General features: G+C 43.0%; 2 protein-coding genes across 4 annotated transcripts in view; both read right to left on the minus strand.

Moving 5' to 3' along the window:
* Positions 1-520: 520 nt before the first annotated feature.
* RHO (rhodopsin) lies at positions 521-7,325 on the minus strand. Its single transcript, XM_061618485.1, has 5 exons — positions 6,965-7,325; positions 4,004-4,172; positions 3,198-3,363; positions 2,095-2,334; positions 521-1,240 (listed from the first exon to the last, which is right to left on the minus strand). Exons 1-5 carry the CDS (start codon positions 7,323-7,325, stop codon positions 1,124-1,126), a joined length of 1,053 nt encoding a protein of 350 aa, XP_061474469.1. The 3' UTR covers positions 521-1,123.
* A 5,743-nt stretch (positions 7,326-13,068) lies between these two features.
* IFT122 (intraflagellar transport 122) overlaps positions 13,069-19,443 on the minus strand; it is a 98,346-nt gene continuing 91,971 nt past the window's right edge. For all 3 annotated transcript variants that reach the window (XM_061618486.1, XM_061618488.1, XM_061618487.1), the window contains 2 exons: positions 16,785-16,949; positions 13,069-13,622 (listed from right to left, as the gene is read on the minus strand). In XM_061618486.1, coding sequence (XP_061474470.1) covers positions 13,533-13,622; positions 16,785-16,949 — 255 coding nt within the window. In that variant the 3' untranslated portion in view covers positions 13,069-13,532. The remainder of the gene's footprint in view (positions 13,623-16,784; positions 16,950-19,443) is intronic.

Raw genomic sequence — 19,443 nt, forward strand, 5'->3', positions numbered from 1 at the left:
TCCCAGATTCAGTCCCTGGCTTCTCCAGGTAAGGCTTGGAATGTCCCCTGCCTAAAACCCTGAAGAGCTGCTACCAGCACGTGTGGACAATATTGAGCTAGATGGACCAATGATCTGACTCGGTACAAGGCAGGTTCCTATGTTCCTGGGCTTCCTATGGGCTGCGAGGAGGAGCGAGAGGACAGGACACTTTTCTTCTGTTAAGTTTTCTTGGCATCCATTTTTCTGCTTTCTATAAACTGCCTTGGGAATGCCAATTGGCTTTGAAGGTGTGGGTTATCATTTTTTAGATAAATACATACATAAATAAATAAATAGGGCCAATGGCAGTACATGTCTGAAATGAAATGTAAATCCTGCCTGTTATGATTTGCACTGACACCATATGGGCGTCGACGGTGTGGTGTACTGCAGTTTTATTGCATTAAAGAAAGGTCAACAACCATGAAATGCTACAAAAAGTGTATGAAGACATTAAATTATTATGAACTGGATGTCTTGATTGTCATATTTGCCCACTCCCCCAGTACACAAAAGTGAGTTTCAAGTTACACATTTTTCTTGATTATGAATGAAGCCTCAATAAGTCTCTAAATAATAAGAAATGAGGAACAACCGCAGCAGCATCAACAACAACAACAAAAAGCAGGTCAATTTGCTAGCCATTAATGTTCACCTGTTCATTTTATGCAAAGCTCAGAAAATAGCCTAGGAGGAGCAAGATGAAAACTGAACAGAGGCAGTGTATCCCTAAAGACAGCCAGTTGCCCCCAGGCAACCTTATGGACGCAGGGCAGATGGCTGAAAACCAGAATTAAATGCAAATGCTACACCAAACAGGGAAGTCAATCTGCAGGAGATATATGGCTTAGAGGCATGCATTTTGGGGCCGTTAACTCATGTAGCATCATGGTCATTGACCTGATTTGCACCACTTGTAGTGCCGTCACAAAAATACCTACAGACTCACTTGTCTGAGAGTCACAGTCAGAAAAAGAAGAGTCCATTCTTCCCTGCCAAGTGAGTTGCAAATGGCGTGCTGCAGAGAGTGATGACAGCGGAGGTGAAAAGAATGTGGTCGTGCAGATGAAACAGTCTGAAGTCAAAGGTTTCTTTGGTGAATCTAGGCTGGGGAGACCTGACTTGTGGAGACAGTCTCTGTCTTAGTTCCAGCAGAGGTGTCCTCCTCAGCCAAAGGATTCTTTCCACAGCAGAGGGTGGTGATCATACAGTTACGGAACTTTAAACAAAAAATAAAACAAGATCAGCATGTGGAATTTGTAGGAACCGTGCCAAAAGGTCCGCAGTGCATCTGAGCATCCAGAAAGACCATCTAGACATTGGCCACACGAATCTGCTGAAGCTGACTTCACTATGCCTTCCCTTGTTCTGCTCTCACTGCAACCCTACGTTTTATGCTGTTACTCTCTGCCCATTCAGATAGTGAAGGCTGTACTGTATTTTGAAGCAAGTAAAAATCCTCATATGTTGATTCCCTGGCACAACCCAGCTCCCAGGGAAGCAACTGATAATACCATAATTCATAGTCTGAAAAATGCTTAGGCTTAGTCCTGTTGTCGTGAATGGTTCGCAAATGGTGAGTCATGAGCAGTTTGCTGTTTTAGTAAAATGAAAGAGGGTGGGGGGAGCAGGTGTTTTGGCAACCAACTGGGAGCAAGTATCATCCTCAAGAAAATGTGAGAACATCCCCTCCAGTTCCTTGCCACACCATTCTATTTTAAAATAGGTGATTAGGGATTTTTCACATTAACCATCACCACCTCCATCAAGGTGCATTACATTTGGGCACATTAATAAGAAGCAAAGTGCAGTAAAGATAAATTTAGCTGATGAACTAAAGAGCCTAGTTCAAATCTCAGCTCAGCAACAACATCTCTTAGGGAATCCATTGTCTTTCAGTCTCCCCCACTCTACATTTGTAATATGGGATAAAACTGGCCTACCTTACAGGGTTTGTTACAAGAATTATTAAGATAATGTACACAGGAAGCACTTTAAGCACTTAGGAGAAGTGCTGTAAACTGTTAAGTATCATTATATTGTTGGAAAGCTAGGGCAACATTGCCAAGTTACCTGTTTATTCATTAAGATGTAAATCACCGGATTGTAAATAGCGGAGCTCTTGGCAAAGAAGGCCGGGATAGTCATAAACACAGGACCAAAGTCTGATCCTTGGTGAGTGAAGATGTAGAAAGCAACACTGGCATAGGGGACCCAGCAGACAAGGAAGGAAATGACCATGATGACAACCATGCGTGTGACTTCTTTCTCAGCTTTCTGGGTGGTGGCAGACTCCTGTTGCTGAGCTGCAGCCTAGAAGCATGACAACAGAGTGTGATACAGACTCCTCCTCGGAGGAAGGGTGGGATATAAATCTAAGAAATGAATAAAAGACTATGCAATGGTATCATTTGGGAATGGACAGTTAAGAACTGGAGGAGGGACTATCAGGATCCTAGTCCAATGTGGAAAGAAGCAGTTCTGGGTACATTTGTTAAGTTACTATAGTTAAAGACTCTGGACCTCTGTTGTGTTACATCCTAAATTTAAAAAGTTGGTTTTCTCCATCATGAGGCTGATGTCCATTTTGGAAGCTAGAGTCCACCTGAAACTACAATATGGTGAATTGTTAATGCTGGCATGGCAGGAAGCAGAAGTAGAAAAAAACTTGCAAGAAATTCCTGGGTTTGTGCAAATTGCAGGTTGAATTTTTAAAATTATTTATATTAAATTTTATATCCTGCCCTTCTAGTGCCTGTGCAGTGTTCAGGATGACTTACCATATTGTTCTTCAACCTGGAGTCCCCAGATATTTTTGGACTACAACTCCTATTAACCTCAACCAGCCTAGCCAATGTCCAAGGACGACGGGAGTTGTAGTCCAACAACATCTGGAGACCCAAGGTTGAAGAACAGTGGCTTTACAGCATTTAAAGACAACCAAATTAACTACAAAATACAACACTGACATTCCACAAATATAGTGGTTGTTATGTTTCAGAAGTGAACTCAAGCTACAAAGCCAAAACGTGGATTATCCTAACACCGCCATTGCGGAACCAACCCCCGTGCACTGGGCTGAAAGTGTTAAAGTCAGGAGAAATATTTTCAGTCGGAGTTGGTTTGTGTTGAGGGCGGAGAGGGGAAGAGTTTTATGCTTTTGTAGGTTCACCTACCTGTTTAACAGTACAGACAAGGCGCCCATAGCAGAAGAAGATAATAGTCAATGGTGTGACAAAGTGTACCACAAACATGTAGATGACAAAGGACTCATTGTGGACCTCCGGGTTTGGTGTATAATAATCAACTCCACACGAGCACTGCATACCTTCTGGGATATACCTAAAGTTAAACCACGAGTGTTAATCTGTGGGAATGTAGACTATTACGTGCGCCCCACTTCCCCAAATGGTGAGAAGTTCCAGGGACAGTGGCTACCCAGGTTTAGATTCCTTTGGAGGAAGAGATCTCTAGACACTTGCAGTGGGGTATCTTTGGTAATATTTGGATTTAGTTACAAATATACAAGTGGAGCATAGATGGAGTAAGCATCTTAACACGCCAATAGCTGTAAATCCACTGCCCCATATCTGACCTTCAGAGAGGTTGCCAGGCATCCCAAAGTCTGCCTTCTTTCCTTCCAAAGCCCAAAGCTCACTCTTCCTCTGTTTGTCTCAGAGCTGCTGTTTGCCTTTTGTTCATTTTCATAGACATACACAGACCTAGATGACATCATTATTGGCTGTGGAGAGGTGTGGAAGAGAAAGGTATTCCTTTGCCAAAAACGGTTCCCATCTTCCAAAGTATCTCCAGTCACTGTGGGTCAGTTACCTTTAATTTCCCTTAAAAAAGCTGTGCTTGGCAAACTTTGCCTCAGACAGTAAGGAATGTTAAGCAGTCCTTTTGGCCCTGTTAGTGCTTTCCTGTCCAAACCCCCAAATTTATAACATGTATTCATCCCAGGGATTTGATGTATACCTACCTTGACCACCCAAGGAGAGGAGGACCAGCACAGGCCAAGGCCATAATCCAAGTAAAACCCACCCCTATGATGGCATGGGTCTCACTGAAACGAAAGTTGCTCATGGGCTTGCAGACCACCACATATCTTTCAACAGCCAGGACTACCAGAGACCATAGGGCTGTCTCACCTGTAACAGAGCAAAATAAACGTCTAGCACAAGTGGGAGGTATTTACTTTATTTATTTATTTATTCAATTTGTATCCTGCCCCTCCTCCCGAAGGAGCCCAGGGCAGCTGACACAACAATGATAAAACATATATTTTTAAAACAAATCTAAAAACAGTTAAAACATGATCTGAATGTGTTATCACAGGGTTGCCAGGAACAGTGTATTTTGGCCATCAAACATCTGGGTAAATATCTCCTGAAAGTCCATAATGAAGGAGACAGACACGCCTCACCAGGGAGGGTATTCTATAAATTGGGAACTGCCACTGAAAAGGCTCTGTTGTGAATTAACACCCACTCGGCAGCCCCCAGCGGCAGTTCCACCAACAAAGCCTCACCTGCTAATCCTAAGGCCCAAGATGGTTGATGTAGGAGAAGATGCTGTCTTAGATACTTGGGTCCCAAGCCATTTAGGGCTTTGGCCCAGTTGCTCACTGGCAGCACTTTCAAGACCAATGACACATGGTCCCATTGGGCTACTCCACATCAGCCTAGCAGCCATACTAGCTGCAGCCTCTGGATCAACTTCAAGAACAGTCTTGAAGCCTTCAAGAGCAGGGTAAAGAAAAAGAGAGAGAATGGAAAAGCCATCTCCTAGAGCAACTAACAGGGTCCCTCTTTTTCCCATTGGTTTGTGCTTCTAATAATTACAAGAATAAACTACACTGAAAATACTAAGAACATTTTGGGAAGGGGCCATTGCTCAGTGTTCGAGGACATACTTTGCATGCAAACATCCCGAGTTCAAACCCTTGCATCTCCAGTTAAAAACTGATCAGATTGCTGGTGTTGGAAAAACCTTTGCCTGAAACTCCAGAGAACCACTGCCAGTCACAGTAAAATTCAGAAATGGGTTGGAAGACATAAATCCTGGACATGTTATCGACTGTCATTATGTACTCTTATGGCAGGGATAGGGAACTTGTGGTGCTCCAGCTGTTGTTGGACTCCAACTACCATCAGCCCCAGCCAGCATGGCTAAAGATCAGGGAAGATAGGAGCTGTAGTCCAAAACTTCTGGAGGGCACCATATTCCATACGCCTGCCCTACTGTCTACCCAGTATCATCCTCTGCCTGTCAGATCAGACACCTCTGTTGTTTCCTCATCCTTTAGGGTTAGGTTCACATGAGATACTGACAAATCCATGCAACTAAGCACAGAGGATGAGAAAGTTGCCCCCTCTTCATGCTTGCCATTTATTTTTTTACTCACTATATTTGTATGCTGCTTTCCAATATCTCATTCACAAGGTTCGTGTCCCTGTAGCCCCTTTCCTCAAGTGCTTCTCTCTCAGCCAGGTATACTTCCCAGCAGGGTCCAGTGGAGGAACAAGTGACATTGGGGGCAGGTTACAGGAAGGGAAGTGGTGGGGAAGGTGTGTTGCACTATGCAACACACCGTTCCTGCCACTTGCCTCACTATAATTGGCATTCCTCCTGCACCAGTTTTGCTCATTACATTAATGTTCTACCCCTTGTTTTGTATGTGAACTGGGGTAAATCTGGGTGTATTTATTCATTTAGTAAATTTATTTTGTTTTAAGCAGGTATACCTCATCTTTCTGCATAGCTGTCCAAGGTGACTCATGATACAGTTATCAGATTGTTACAGTAACAATTAAAAGCCCAACAAAATAGATCAAAGCACAAGCAGAACTACATAAAAAACCAGCAGGTCAAAACCCAGCACAGCTTTGCTGCTTTAAGCACCATCCCACGCTTGTTTTGATCCTTTCTTTAACGTTGCTGTGACCTCCCACTGTTCTGTCTCTCAGCCCTTGGAGAATAGGTTGAATGCAGCATACCACTCCCAGCGAGGGATGCTTGAGAGGAAAGTGCTTGAGTCACATAATTCTTGACCAAAAGTTTGTTTTCTCTGCTGTCTGCCTGTAACCAAACAATAACCTGGGAATAGTCACATCTTTAAAGGTTTGCTTCTTTACAAACCACGGTGAAATGAATGGGGTTGCATGGAAACAACACTGGATGGACTTTGCTCAGAGCAAAACACTTTAAAACTGAATTGTGAGGGGAATAAATCTTGGATTTTTGCCCTCCTTGATTATGGATAAAGGCAGCCTAAAGAGACTGAGCCAGTTTGGTTGGGTTTATTTCCTTTTTGCTGGTTTATTTTCTTTCAAATGTAGGTTTTCTCTACCCTGAGGACTGTATGTCGAATGACAAACCAAGTAAAAAACAATAACATCACAGAATCCAAATGACTGAGAGGTGAAGACTGGAACTGACTTGAGCACAGAAATAGTTTTCATCTTTTTTTTGTTAACAGTTTAATTCCATTCCTGTTTGACACATGGAAGAAAAGATGGCTTAGTTAAAGCCCTGCCATTTCAACTAAGTTGTGAGAGGTCTCCTAAATGTCCTAAATGTTCTCCTAAATATCCTGTACCTAAACCAGAGAAAGATCACAACTGCAATCTCTTTATAAAGGAGGAACAGAAGCAGGATAGTACACAAATCTATATATTAAGAAAATATTTGCATTGCACTTTTTGAAGATGAACCATTTGCCGGCACATCCAACAGATTGGTTTCCAGTCAATTCTATTAACATACTTCCAGAATGGGTAACTTAGTTCAGGTATGCTAAACAAGAAGGTATAAGCAGACTCTCTACATTTTAATAGCTTTTGGAATTCTGAAGAACGCCCTGAGTGACGGTCTGAAATATGCATTTATTTCTACAATTAATTCATAGCTGAATACTTGATGGAAAACATAAAACACCTACCGCCCATTGTAGCAAAGAAGCCTTCAATATTGCATCCTACTGTTCCAAAAACAAAATGTCCATTCATAGATGTGTACATGGTAGTGGTGAAGCCCATTAAGACCATGAAGAGATTGGCTATGGCCAAATTTAAAAGGATATAGTTCAGAGGTGTTCTGAGTTTCTTGTGTTGGATTGTGACGTAGAGAGTCAGGAAGTTGATCGGGAATCCCAGAAGAATCAGAAGAAACATGTAAGCAGCCAGTGCAGAAAACTGCCATGGGTCTGCCAGATAGTACTGAGGATACTCATATGGACTCCGAACAACACCAGTCTTGTTGGACATGGGGATGTAAAAATTATTACCTTCTGTTCCATTCATGTTGGCAGCTTCTTAGGTATTTGGCTTCCAACAAGTATATATCTCAATATTTCTCTATAAACCTCCTCCTTATATTTGAGTAGGTATTTGCTGGGCTGTTCACAGCGAGCACTGTTGCCTTTATAAAACATCACCATGGATAAGCCTGTGTTATTGGTGTCAGCACAACTTAGACTTGGGTCAACATTAATCATAACAATCCAAGCTACAATTGGCACTCTTAATTCTCTGTGCTGCTGGGTGACAGGTGGTACCTGTGACTGTTACAAAGCAGCTGCCAGAATGGCAGATTAGACAGACAGACAGACAGACAGACAGACAGACAGACAGACAGACAGACAGACAGACAGACAGACAGACAGACAGACAGATTAGATAGATAGATAGATAGATAGATAGATAGATAGATAGATAGATAGATAGATAGATAGATAGATAGATAGATAGATAGATAGATAGATAGATAGATAGATAGATAGGTAGGTAGGTAGGTAGGTAGGTAGGTAGGTAGGTAGATTGGATGTAGCACATTGGTGTAAAATAGAATAAAAGAAGCAGACATATCTGCATGGTTTCAAGAGGCTGCTTTCTGCCATTTACTCCTGCTAGAGTAGAAATACCCTGCACACATTAGTTCTCCTTTGGAAGGAAGTTGCAAGGTCAAGATGCAGCTGCCAAGGACATTTATCTGCATACTTTTTCTGATCATATCTGAAGTTCAGATCTGTTGCTGAGACACCCCACTAAGACTCTTCCACTTCAGAATGTCACCACAGTTATATGGCCCTTAAGGCAATGGCAATAGGCCCATTAATAGATGAGTTGAAACTACTTTGAAACTGATTTAACTGCTATGGATGCCCTAAAAGAACCTTTGGAATCATGCAGATGATGAGGGCTGCTTTTGTTACCAACTCACAGTCCCTTCATAGCGTTACAATCCTCCATCTCTGTGCTTAGGAGCCATTGTGGTGAAATTGGAATGAAACTGATCTATATTGGTAGCACAGAGGTGCTTTGCATTTCAATATGATTGCACACCATCCATCATTTATAACATGCCTTCCAACACTATCTGAAATAGAAAGTTGCTGTAGAAACTAAATGCAAAACTATCAATAAAGCTACGTAATAAAAATTCAGCATTAAACCATCATAACAATAAACAGTAATAACGATCAGCAGTAAAATTGTAATAATAAGAGAGTAAAACACTGTTTTACACATAAATCAAAGGGGCACAATCTACCTGCAATGTGAGTGTAGTACCCTTGCATGGAGGCGAGATTCTGATAGGGCTCAATAGAGCCCTGTTGCTCCCATCCGTTGCACACACATGGCAGCATAATGGGAGATCTAAGTGAACTTTTCATAACCTTATCCAGCACTTTCCCCCACCGGTTCCCAGTTACTCATGCTTGTGGTATGAATGGATCATATACCTTTAGTGGTTTATAAATAAAGAATTCCCTCTTTCCTCAGAGATATGATCCTGTTTCTCAAGCGCTTTTAGGGAGCATCCCTTGAACTGTCAATATTTGATCAATATTACCACTTGCTGGGCAAGAAAGAAAAAGTCTTCACCTCTCCATCCTAATCAGGACTTCGTTCTTTTGTTTTAATGGTGAATCTGCATCTATATACCATCTATCCATACAGCTTGCTGATAACTTCTGCTAATTTCTTAAGAAGCTGCCTTATGCCAGGTCACATCATTTGTCCATCTAGCCCAAAGTTATCTATACCTACTACAACTGGCAGTAGTTCTCCAGAGTTCTTGTCACCTACTTCCTGTGATCCTTTAAACCAGCCTTTCCCAAACTTTGGGTCCCCAGATGTTGTTGGACTACAGCTCCCATCAGCCCCAGCCAGCATGGCCAATGGTCAGGAATGATGCAGATTGTAGTCCAGCAACATCTGGGGATCCAAAGGTTAGAAAAGGATGGGAGATGCCAGAGAGTAAAACTGGGACCTTCTGCATGTAAAGCAAGTGCTCTACCACAGAGCTATGGCCCTTCCTCTGGAGGGCAGAAAAGTAACTCTTATTGCATTCAATACCAGCAACTGCAACACTTATTCAGTCATCAGAGGCTTTTTCGTTTTTTAAAGTGCCACATGTACATTTAGTCAATTAAAGTAAATGCCCTTTTAAAAATTTAAAACAGAATTGCTCCAGGGTGTGGAAGGAAGATGGGTTCATGACAATGAAACGGACAGCCAATCTCAGCTATAAATACCCCAAACCAGTTTTCACTGAGCTTTGCCTCAGTCGTTATTCTGCTCAGAACACAGGGAATGTGTTTGCAGAGTGGCTCGTCTGCTCAAAGAATATTTTGTTCATATGCAGCCTCAGACTGTAAGCCCTCAGGCAGTGGGAAGAACCACATTTAATCTTTTTATACTGGTTACTTTCTCCTGCTACAATGCTCAGTTGCAATAAAATATATATATTGACCGTAGAAACAAAGGAGATAAATTTATTTGTAAAGATATTCGTGCCATGATTTGAACAAGTGCACCCGGACTTCTTCAGTAGACTGATCCCCATAACATCAAATGCATGGCAATTCAGGCATGCCTTCTCCTGTGCAAGAGACCATTGCAGGACTAGTATGGGGCGGAGCGCTTGCACACCTGACTTCCCACTTTTGTGGAAGGGGGTGTCTAAGTGGGAAACAGTATCTGTTTTTCTCAGGAATGCTTCCACTGCAGATCCAAGGGCATGGGAAGCTGCTATGTGGACATGATGACCCAGATATTTAATTGTTACTTAACTACTACTACATAGACTTGGCATTGTAGGATTAAAGGATTTATCTTTCAGGTACACAAATGGGTCAAAGCAAACACCGATTTGATAAGCTGTTGCTCAGGTGGACAGAGCTTGCAGCCAAAAGTGCATCAAACCAGGACCCTGCAGTCAGCCTTAGTGAATCTTTATATAGCTGAAAATATGGACCAATTGAAATAAGACCTTGGTGGGGCATTTGCTAATGGTGGCATGATTAACCATCATGAAACAGTGGATTTTAATTGAAAAACAACACATATACAGGGTAAACATACAAAGAACAATACTCCACCCACCCAAATAACACTGGAGATATTTGAAGTTTGTAACGTTGGAGTACTGGAACCTCAGTGTGATACCTTCTGTTGATGACAAAATTGACAAAAGCTTAAGATCGCTCAATCAAAGATCTTAATAGTTTTGTTAACACAAAGAAACATAAAAAGAACCCTTTGTCGCATTATGCAAGGATTTGGAATGCATGATGGCTTGTTTACACTGCATATTATTTATTATCTTTTGATTATGGCTTTCCTTATATTGAAATGTCTGTGATATTGTTATTATTACCCAGAATATCTGTAGATTCTGCTTGAAGGATTGTTAATTTTCTTTAGTTTTCCAGCCCTAAGGGATTTGCAAAGTTCTGCACTGATTTACGTTAGATTGTTTGCCTGGATTTATTTTGAAAATCAATATACATATTTTTAAAGTGCACTACCCTCATCAACAAAGTGGAAAGGGGGGGAGCAAATGAGGGTGACAAGTACAATAGGTGAGAGATGGTCTTAGGCCCTTCAAGAAAACGGTCTTGCTGGCAGACGGGCAATCTGGAACTCCTGGCTTTGAGCATCCATGTCTGCAGCAGAGCTTGGAAAAGTTACTTTTTAAAACTACAACTCCCATCAGCCCCAGCCAGCATGGCCACTGGATGGGGCTGATGGGAGTTGTAGTTCAAAAAAAATAACTTTTCCAAGTAACTTGTGATCCTTGCCCAGTAAACATACTCTGCCACGGCTGGGGAATGACTACTTTCCCTGCCTTCTCTTGGATTAAGCCTGCCCTCCTAACAGTGACATGCTCCTAACAGAAGGATAGGTATAATATTGCTTAGAGATTTTATTGAGAGTTAAGCGGTATATACATATTGTCAAGTAAATATAGGTGGTATTCGACTAAGGTGTCCTCCCAGTGCAAGGCTTTCCATCTGTGCAACAGGACTTCCTACTTCTCTTCCCATGTATGCCCCAAATCTGCTCCAGAGGGCTATGGGAACCCCTAGAACAGATTTAGGGGCACATGGGGAGAACATTCTGTTATGCAAGCAGAAATCTTTGTGCTGACAAGAAACATTAGCTGATGGGTCATTCGCATAGCAGTACATCACCCTTGTCTCATTTGGACCCTCTCTCTTGTGTCAGCTTCCAGCGTTCCCTGCACCCAGGGCTTGTTCTAAAGGGTGGCCAGGTTGAGCACTAGCCCAATGGCCCCTGGAGCTACAGGGGGTCCCTCAGCTGCCCCTCCCCTCCCCTTCCATGATCCGCAGCCCCTCATGTCCCCCCACTTACCTGTCTGCTGTCTTTTACCGTTGCCCTTAAGATGGCGGCCGTAGTTTCCCTAAGGTACTGAAGCCCCTGCCACCATCTTAGTTGATGGCAGAGATGTGGGCGTGTAGCACACATGCATGCCATCAACAAGGATGGTGGCGAAGTCATCCCCTTAGGGAAACCGCGGCCGCCATCTTCGTTAAGGGCAATGGTAAAAGACAGCAGACAGGTAGGTGGGGGGTGCCACGTGCATGTGTGTGCGCACACACACACACACACATGCCAGGGCCCAGGGCAAGCTGATGCCCAAGGGCCCTGGCATTCCTGGAGCCAGCCCTGCCTGCACCTTTCTCTCCAAGTGCTGAAGCATTGCTGTGCAGCTGCCTTGGGCTTGCTGCCTTTTCTCTCTCTCTCTCTCTTCCCCCTCCCCCTCTGGCAGACTTCAGTAACTTTCCTTGCAATTTGTCTTTTATTTTACTTCATCAATAAATCCTTCATTTTTGGAGAAGCTCTGGCCCTGTTCCCCTTCCCTGCTAAAGAGCTGACCAGCACAACTGCCTATTTGCTGACCCGCCTGCACGAGTGCAGCTTTGCCTACTACATATGCTCAGCCAGGACCTTCACATGCAACATCAGATAAAACTGTGTAATATTTAGTGAGTAACATTCAAGTGTCATTTTTTCCTTCATTTACCTTGGTTGCTGGACAACAACTCCCATAATCCCCAAACATGGGCCATGCTAGCTGAGGCTGATAGGGATGAAGTCCAATAATGTGTAGAGTCTCACAGGTTTCCCAACCCCTTGCTTTATAATGATCAGTATGTCTTAAGACTATGTGTGTATCAAATTTCAGCTTTCTAACTAATGTGGAGTATTTGGTGATGTGATATTTGTACATCTCAAATTGAGGAATGAGTTACATTATCTTACGTATCTAATCAGTGTCTTTTGAAACTACATGCATACCAAAGTTCAGCTCTGTGAGTAATGGCAAAGTACTTCAACTATTTTGGTGTCTACTTCATGTCCCCCATCTCAAGAGACACTTGAAAATTTTGCCGTTTGCAGAATGTTCTAGTAATTAAGTGTGCATACAGATGTGCCAAATGCCAGGTCTTTTGGTCATGCAGAAGGACCCTAACAATTTTGATACCTTGACAAATGAGTGTTTTTGTGTCTTGGATTCTATGGGAATGTCACTACAATAATACTCTTCTAAATAACAGGAAGCATTTCTCAGTAAATAAGACCTTGAAAAAGAAGTGTCCTTCAGTAGAGTTATTTTGACAAAATTGTGGAAGCCCATTTTTCATAACAGCAATTCAGAGAGAAAGACCGAGAACAAATATTCAAAAGAAAAAGCACACAAGCGTTTGTTAAAAAGTTATTTTATTGGAAATTGTTATAAAACCCAAATATTAAGGGGCTGGTCCAAAACTAATACTAGCAGGTGCAAAACTGGCATATTTTTCTTCAGGCAGAATCTCACCCTAAAAGGTTAGTAGTGCCAAATTGACAGGTTGTTGTGAAAATGTCAAGAATACATTCTAGCATAACAGGGTGTTTTTTAAAAAATAGCTCCATAGGTTCTCCCTTCTATTTAACTTTGTAGATTTACAAAGCATACATCAGTCATACAAATTCTGCAATTACACGTTAAATATAAATATATATGCATATATTTCATTTGAGAGCAAAACAAAACTTGGCATTTACCAGTTTCACATACAAAGAATAGGAAAGCAGGAGTATCATATATAATTTTCTTTTTTATACTCCGCCATCAAACAAGCTGTTATGAACCTCAAGAACAATTTATAGAAAACCAGCAGGACAATTGCTCCATTCCTGAGTAGTTGGTTTCCCTCACTGGTTGGATTCATCCGTCTTCTTCCGACAATATGGACAACAGCTATGCTGCAGCACCAGGAGCTCATAATCTTCTGAATGGAACATCTGTAAATTAAGGTTGCAGATGTCAGGTGTGTCTCAACAGAAGTCAAAATGAAGGGGAAAGCGAGCGGGTGAGACTGCTCTATTTTTGGTGCTTTCTCCTGTTGTATTTTCATCTGTGTAAATGACAAGAGTCTTATGACCCTATTAACATCTACCATCAGGGTCTCAATAACTACATCATCGCCTGCCAATAAAGCACTTCTGTTTCCATGGGGCAAATATGTCAGTCTCTATGCAAGAGAATAAATGGACACAAGTCTCACATAGAAAACTAGCAAAATGATGGACTGCTACAACATATAACCTTCACGCAAGCAAATCAGGATGAATGCTCAATAAACAGATCGTCTGGAGGAGCCTTGAATATGTCAAGTAGATGGTCAAAAAAAGAGGGGGGCAAACCCCAAACAGAAGTGTGATTCACTTTTTTGCTCTCTTTAGCGCAACTTATCTCTGGTGGTATCTTCACTTAGGTCTCCAAAAAACTTCACAGAAGCCATAAATGTATGCTTCAACACTCTCATCCTCTTAATGTATTACCTGCCCTTCACCCTGGGATTCCAGGGTGGGTCACAACAGTTTAAAATAGATTCTTAAAAACAATTTAAAACAACTCAAAATTACAAACATCACAAAAAACAGGATGGATCCTAAAATATACATCTCTGGTGTCAAAGGCTAGGGTAAAGAGGTGCGTGTTCAGCATTCACCAAAAACTACATAGTGAAGTTTCCAGATGCACCTCTGTGGGGAGTTCCACAACTTATGTGCCGCAGAGAATGCCCTCTCCCAGGCCAACACTCCCTGGGCTTCTGAGGGCAGTTGGAACTACCAAAAGGGCACTCTCTGCTGTTCTTAAGAAGGGTCTGAGGGAAGGAGGCAGTCTATTAGATATTTGGGGCCTAAGTCATTTAGGGCTTTAAACACTAGTGTGAGCACCCTGAATTGGGCCCGGAAAAGAACTGACAACCAATGCAGCTGTTTTAGAACAATGGTCATGTGAATGGAACCCCAGCCAGTAATCTGGCCATTACATTTGGGACCAATTGAAGTTTCCAAGTTGTGTTCAAGGGCAGTTCCACATGGAGCGGATTGCAATAATCCAGTCTGGAAGTTTCCAGAGCATGTAATACAGTGGCCAAGTCATTTCTGACCAAAAGGGGCCATAACTGGCAAGCCAGCCATAGCTGGGAAAAGGCACTCCTGGCCACTGAGGCCACCTGAGCTTTGAGTGATAGTGCTGAATCCAGGAGCATCCCAAAGATGCAAACCTGCTCCTTCCAGGGGAGTACAACCCCATCCAGAATAGGCTGTCTCCCCACCACCTGGATATGAGAACTTGGGACACATAACATCTCTGTCTTTTCAGGATTCAGCCTCAGTTTACTGGCTCACATCCAACCCATCACCGCCTCCAAGTACCAGTCTAATACCTCAGACACCTCTCCCGGTTCGGATACCTGCATATTGATGACACTTCACTCCTGATGACAGCTTCTAGTGGCTTCAGATGTTAAATAGCATGGGGAACAAGATGGAACCCTACAGAACACCACGTGAGAACCCCCTTGTCATCAGCAGCTCATCAGAAGCATCCTGTAACTACTTTCGATAAGTGGTTCTGGATGTAGAAGCGTAACCACAGAAGCGCAGTGCCCCCAACCCCCATTTGAAGTGCTCCAGAAGGATACTGTGATCAACAATATTGAAAGCCACCAAGAGATCAAGGAGAATGAGCAGGGTCACACTCCCAACAAATGTCATCAACCAGGGCAACCAAGGCAGTTCAATGCCATGGCTGGAATGGATCCAAATAATCAGTTTCCTCTAATCATGCCTGAAGCTGGGCCACCATCACCTTCTTGAGCACCTTACCCCAAAAGGGGATATTTAACACTGGGCAATTTAACACTGCTGAATCCAGGGAGGTGCTGTTAGGCAGCGGATGCACTACCAGCTCCTTCAAGACATATGGTACCTTCCCCTCCTCTAGTGAAGCATTAATTACACCCTTGACCAAGCCAGTCAGCTCACTACAGCTAACTCTAAGAAGCCAAGATGGGCAAAGATCGAGGGGTCAGGGGTCAGCTATACTTCTTCAAGCAGCCTGCCCATATATCCTCAGGCCACAATAGTAGAAACTGATCCAGTACAGTTGGAACAGACAGTGCTCTGGACACTTCCATTGGGCTTATTTCATTGGACAGAGTGGTATTTAACTCTGTCCAAATCTGAGAGGTTTTGTCCCTAAATGCCTTACAAAGTTGTTACAGCAGGCTTCTGAGGGTGTCAGAGCAATGTTCTCTTGGCCAGATGACAAAAGCCCATTCACCACTGGGAAAAGCTCTGGTGGACAGCTACTTGCGGAAGAAATGGTGGGCTAAGAAGTAAGCTTTGTTTACCACCACCGCCACTTGGTAGATAGGGTAGTGCAACCTTAACCGTGTTCGGTCAGGCGCAGACCAAGATTTCCACCAGCCACTGACCCTCCTGTTTCATAGCAAGCAGGTTGCTAGAGTACCAAGGCAACCTATGTGCTCCACAGCTGGAGAGGGCACTCAGGAGTGGCTGTGTTGATAGCTCTGTGCCAGCCAGAAAACCCCCCAGAGCTTACAGGACTCCATCAGATTCCATTAGTCTCTGAGGGCAGACCATCTCAATGGGTTCCCCACCCTTGCAAAGTGTAATAGCTACATTCAGCCCAAACCTCACCAGGGAATGCTCCGTCCAAAACTATGGACTCACAGCAAGTTCCCCAATCAGCGGAGTGTTAGCAATCAGCTCTGTGGCAAAGACCAGGTTGAGGGTATACCCAACCACATGTATTGGGCCTCATATACTGAGACAGACCCATGGTTGTCATGGAGGCCATGAAGTTCTGAGCATCTGAGGCAACCTTGGAGTAGATAATGAAATTCCCCAGCACCACTGTGAAAGGGTTCTCCAACACCACATCCAAAATCACCACCGCCAATGCAGTTAGGGGGCTGTAGTGCAGCAGAGTTAACTTTAATTATTTTTTAAAATATTTTAAGCATTAATTCTAGACTGCCAAGGGGATTTGTACAATTAGGCAGCAGTATGAAAAGAAAACAATTAAGCTCCCATGCACACTATTAATTTTTGAGGAATAGCTTTCCTGAAGTAAAATAGTACCCATACCTGAAAGCAAAACGGACATGTAGTAATGGGGTTATCTGGTAGCAGAGACCGGAAATACTGCCACTGTAATGGCCTTGGCCAGCGTTTAACCAACACATCTCTCCTGCTCATCGACCTGAGAACTGCACGGTTCACAACCACAGGAACAAATTCTGACCCCCCTTGCTGCAGGAAACAAGCGATTGAAAAAAGGAAAAAATATGTTTGAACTTGGCAGACCATTGGAAAGACAAAATCTTTTCAGGGAATAAATATGTGACCTTTGAAAAAAGTAATTTGCATGTACTGAAGCAGCATGTGTACTGAGCTATCAGTGTCTTTTCAGTTCTGTATTTAGTCCTGGAAATATTCCTAGTCCTGGAGAGCTTGCACGTGTCTTCCTGCAATGGAGTGCTGGAAAGCACTGAAGATGCACCATTCCTCCCTATCCCATAAGTCTTCAGTGTCTGTAACCTTGGAACACTCTGTGGGGTACTCCAGAGTAAACTCAGACCCTTTGCATATACATAGGCACCACACACCGGTTATCTGCACAACCAGGATGCTATTCCACTACTGTTCTGCTGCTGTTTCAAGTTTTAAATGGTGCTCTCCTACCCCTCTTGCAAAGCTTGTATTTGATGGGCTACCCCTCATTTTGAAGCTCACTGTCCTACATTTTCAAATTAGACCTTAGGGGCTTTGGGACTATGACTACTAGTCTTCTAGAACTCTAAAAGGACATTACCCTTTGTAGGGATTATGGAGGGAACCCTTCACTTGCTAGACTCACCTGTGATTACATTATTACATGGGCCGGTATGACAAAGTGGATAGAAAAGTTTGAGTACGAGATTGCATAACCATGTGGCATAGTGAGGAAAGTGCTGGGCCCAGTGGCCCTGTAAGTGCTCACTGCCACTACCACTGGGCCACCCATTGGCACAACCAGCACTGCAATGGCAAGGTGCTACTCTTAAACTCAATGGGCCATTATGGGGAACAGTGAGATCAAAACTAAAGTTGCATGTTTTGTACTGAAAAGTGCTATAGACACAATTAAAAGCGATGCACGTGTTTAAGAACCATGTGCTTCAAACAGACTGAAGAGTAACTTTGCTTTGTTGCCAACTCCATGAACTTGCTATTCCATCACCAAACAAATAATCAGTTGGATATCAGCCCCCTTCAAACATTCAGACTGAGCACAGGAGGGGAGGAGGCAAGGGAGCATATACAAACCCTGCCCTGAATGCTGGCTGATCTCCCAACCTTGCTGCATCTGAATGGGACTTCCAAGTGTTCTCAGCATCCTGCTCAATGCAGAAAGACCTAAAGTGGGCCTGGCATGTGTAGGGATGTTGGGGGTGGGACTTGTGTGTGTGTCCCTGCCTCATCCTCACTTTTAGCCATTACATACTGCAGCTCAATGCCAGAAGAAGGCTCATGTCTCTGTATTGGGCACTTTGTTTGCTGTTCAGACATACAACAAAAAACTAGAGCGACCCTAACCCAAACAAAGCTGACATAATTTCATGAGCACTACTCCCAGTCCTCTGGCTTCCTATGCAACAGTGCTAACAAATTTATTTATTTATTATTTGATTTATATCCCGCCCTTCCTCCCAGCAGGAGCCCATCATCTTCCATCATCGTCATCAATAACATCTTTTAGTCAGACAAAGGTCTCCAGGCAGCTTAGAAAAAATACATACAGGGAAAATATTCTCCTTCATAAGAGCAATCCTATGGAGACTGGATGGGTGGGAAGAGAATCCGTGAAAGAGAATCTGCCACTTCCTAAGCTCTGCTTGACTTGGGCCAGTAAGACAAAAAGGTACGTGCATGTTTCTTCTTTCTGGGATTAAAAATATAATAACAACTATGCCAACTCTAGGGCTGTTGTAGGTTTTCCCCCATTCTAGGGGCATGGCCAGTGAATAAGTGGGCTTTGGATTCTAGGATCCAAAGCCTGTCCTGCCATGCCTCTGGAATGCCCTCAACAGTAGCAGAGGACCTTTCCACCATCCAACCAGAGAGACCTCCAACTGTGAACCTCCCGCTGTGACCATGAAGAGGGAGGTCCACCATATTTATAAAAAAACATTTGTACACTGCTATTCATAAAAAAATCAAGGAGATTTACATCATGTCTATAGATACTATAAAACCATGTAAACATTTTAAATCAGAAATCATTAACTATTGAGGAAAGATGTCTTCTCCATTGCCAGCATAAGCCTGGCGACATATGTTTTCAGCAGGCGTTTAAAAATCAAAACAGAAGGTGCCTGCTAAATCTGTAGCGGCCAAACATTCTGCAGGATTGGGCTAATGACACTAAAGGCTTAATTTCTTGTTGCTGTCAATTGAGACTTGCCAACGTGGGGGACAACCAAAGATATATCCCACAGTCTCCCAGCCACCTTTCTCAGGAGATCAGCATTACTCCGTGAATTTTAAAAGCCTTCTTGCAATTTTGGCCATATGACCAAGGCAAGCCTCCTATCAAATAAGAAATCCTTAGCTGGATCTTTTGCTCCACCAATCAGGGGGTTAAGAAATAAGTCAGATAAGTCAAAGCAAGGTTGCATTTGGTGTAGTAAGGTAAAGAAGGTTTATAGGAAACTATGGAACATTTACAGATGGAATGAAACGATGGCATAAAGAGAACATTTGC

This window comes from Rhineura floridana, chromosome 3 (genome assembly GCF_030035675.1).
Source record: "Rhineura floridana isolate rRhiFlo1 chromosome 3, rRhiFlo1.hap2, whole genome shotgun sequence".
Taxonomy (NCBI): Eukaryota; Metazoa; Chordata; class Lepidosauria; order Squamata; family Rhineuridae; genus Rhineura; species Rhineura floridana.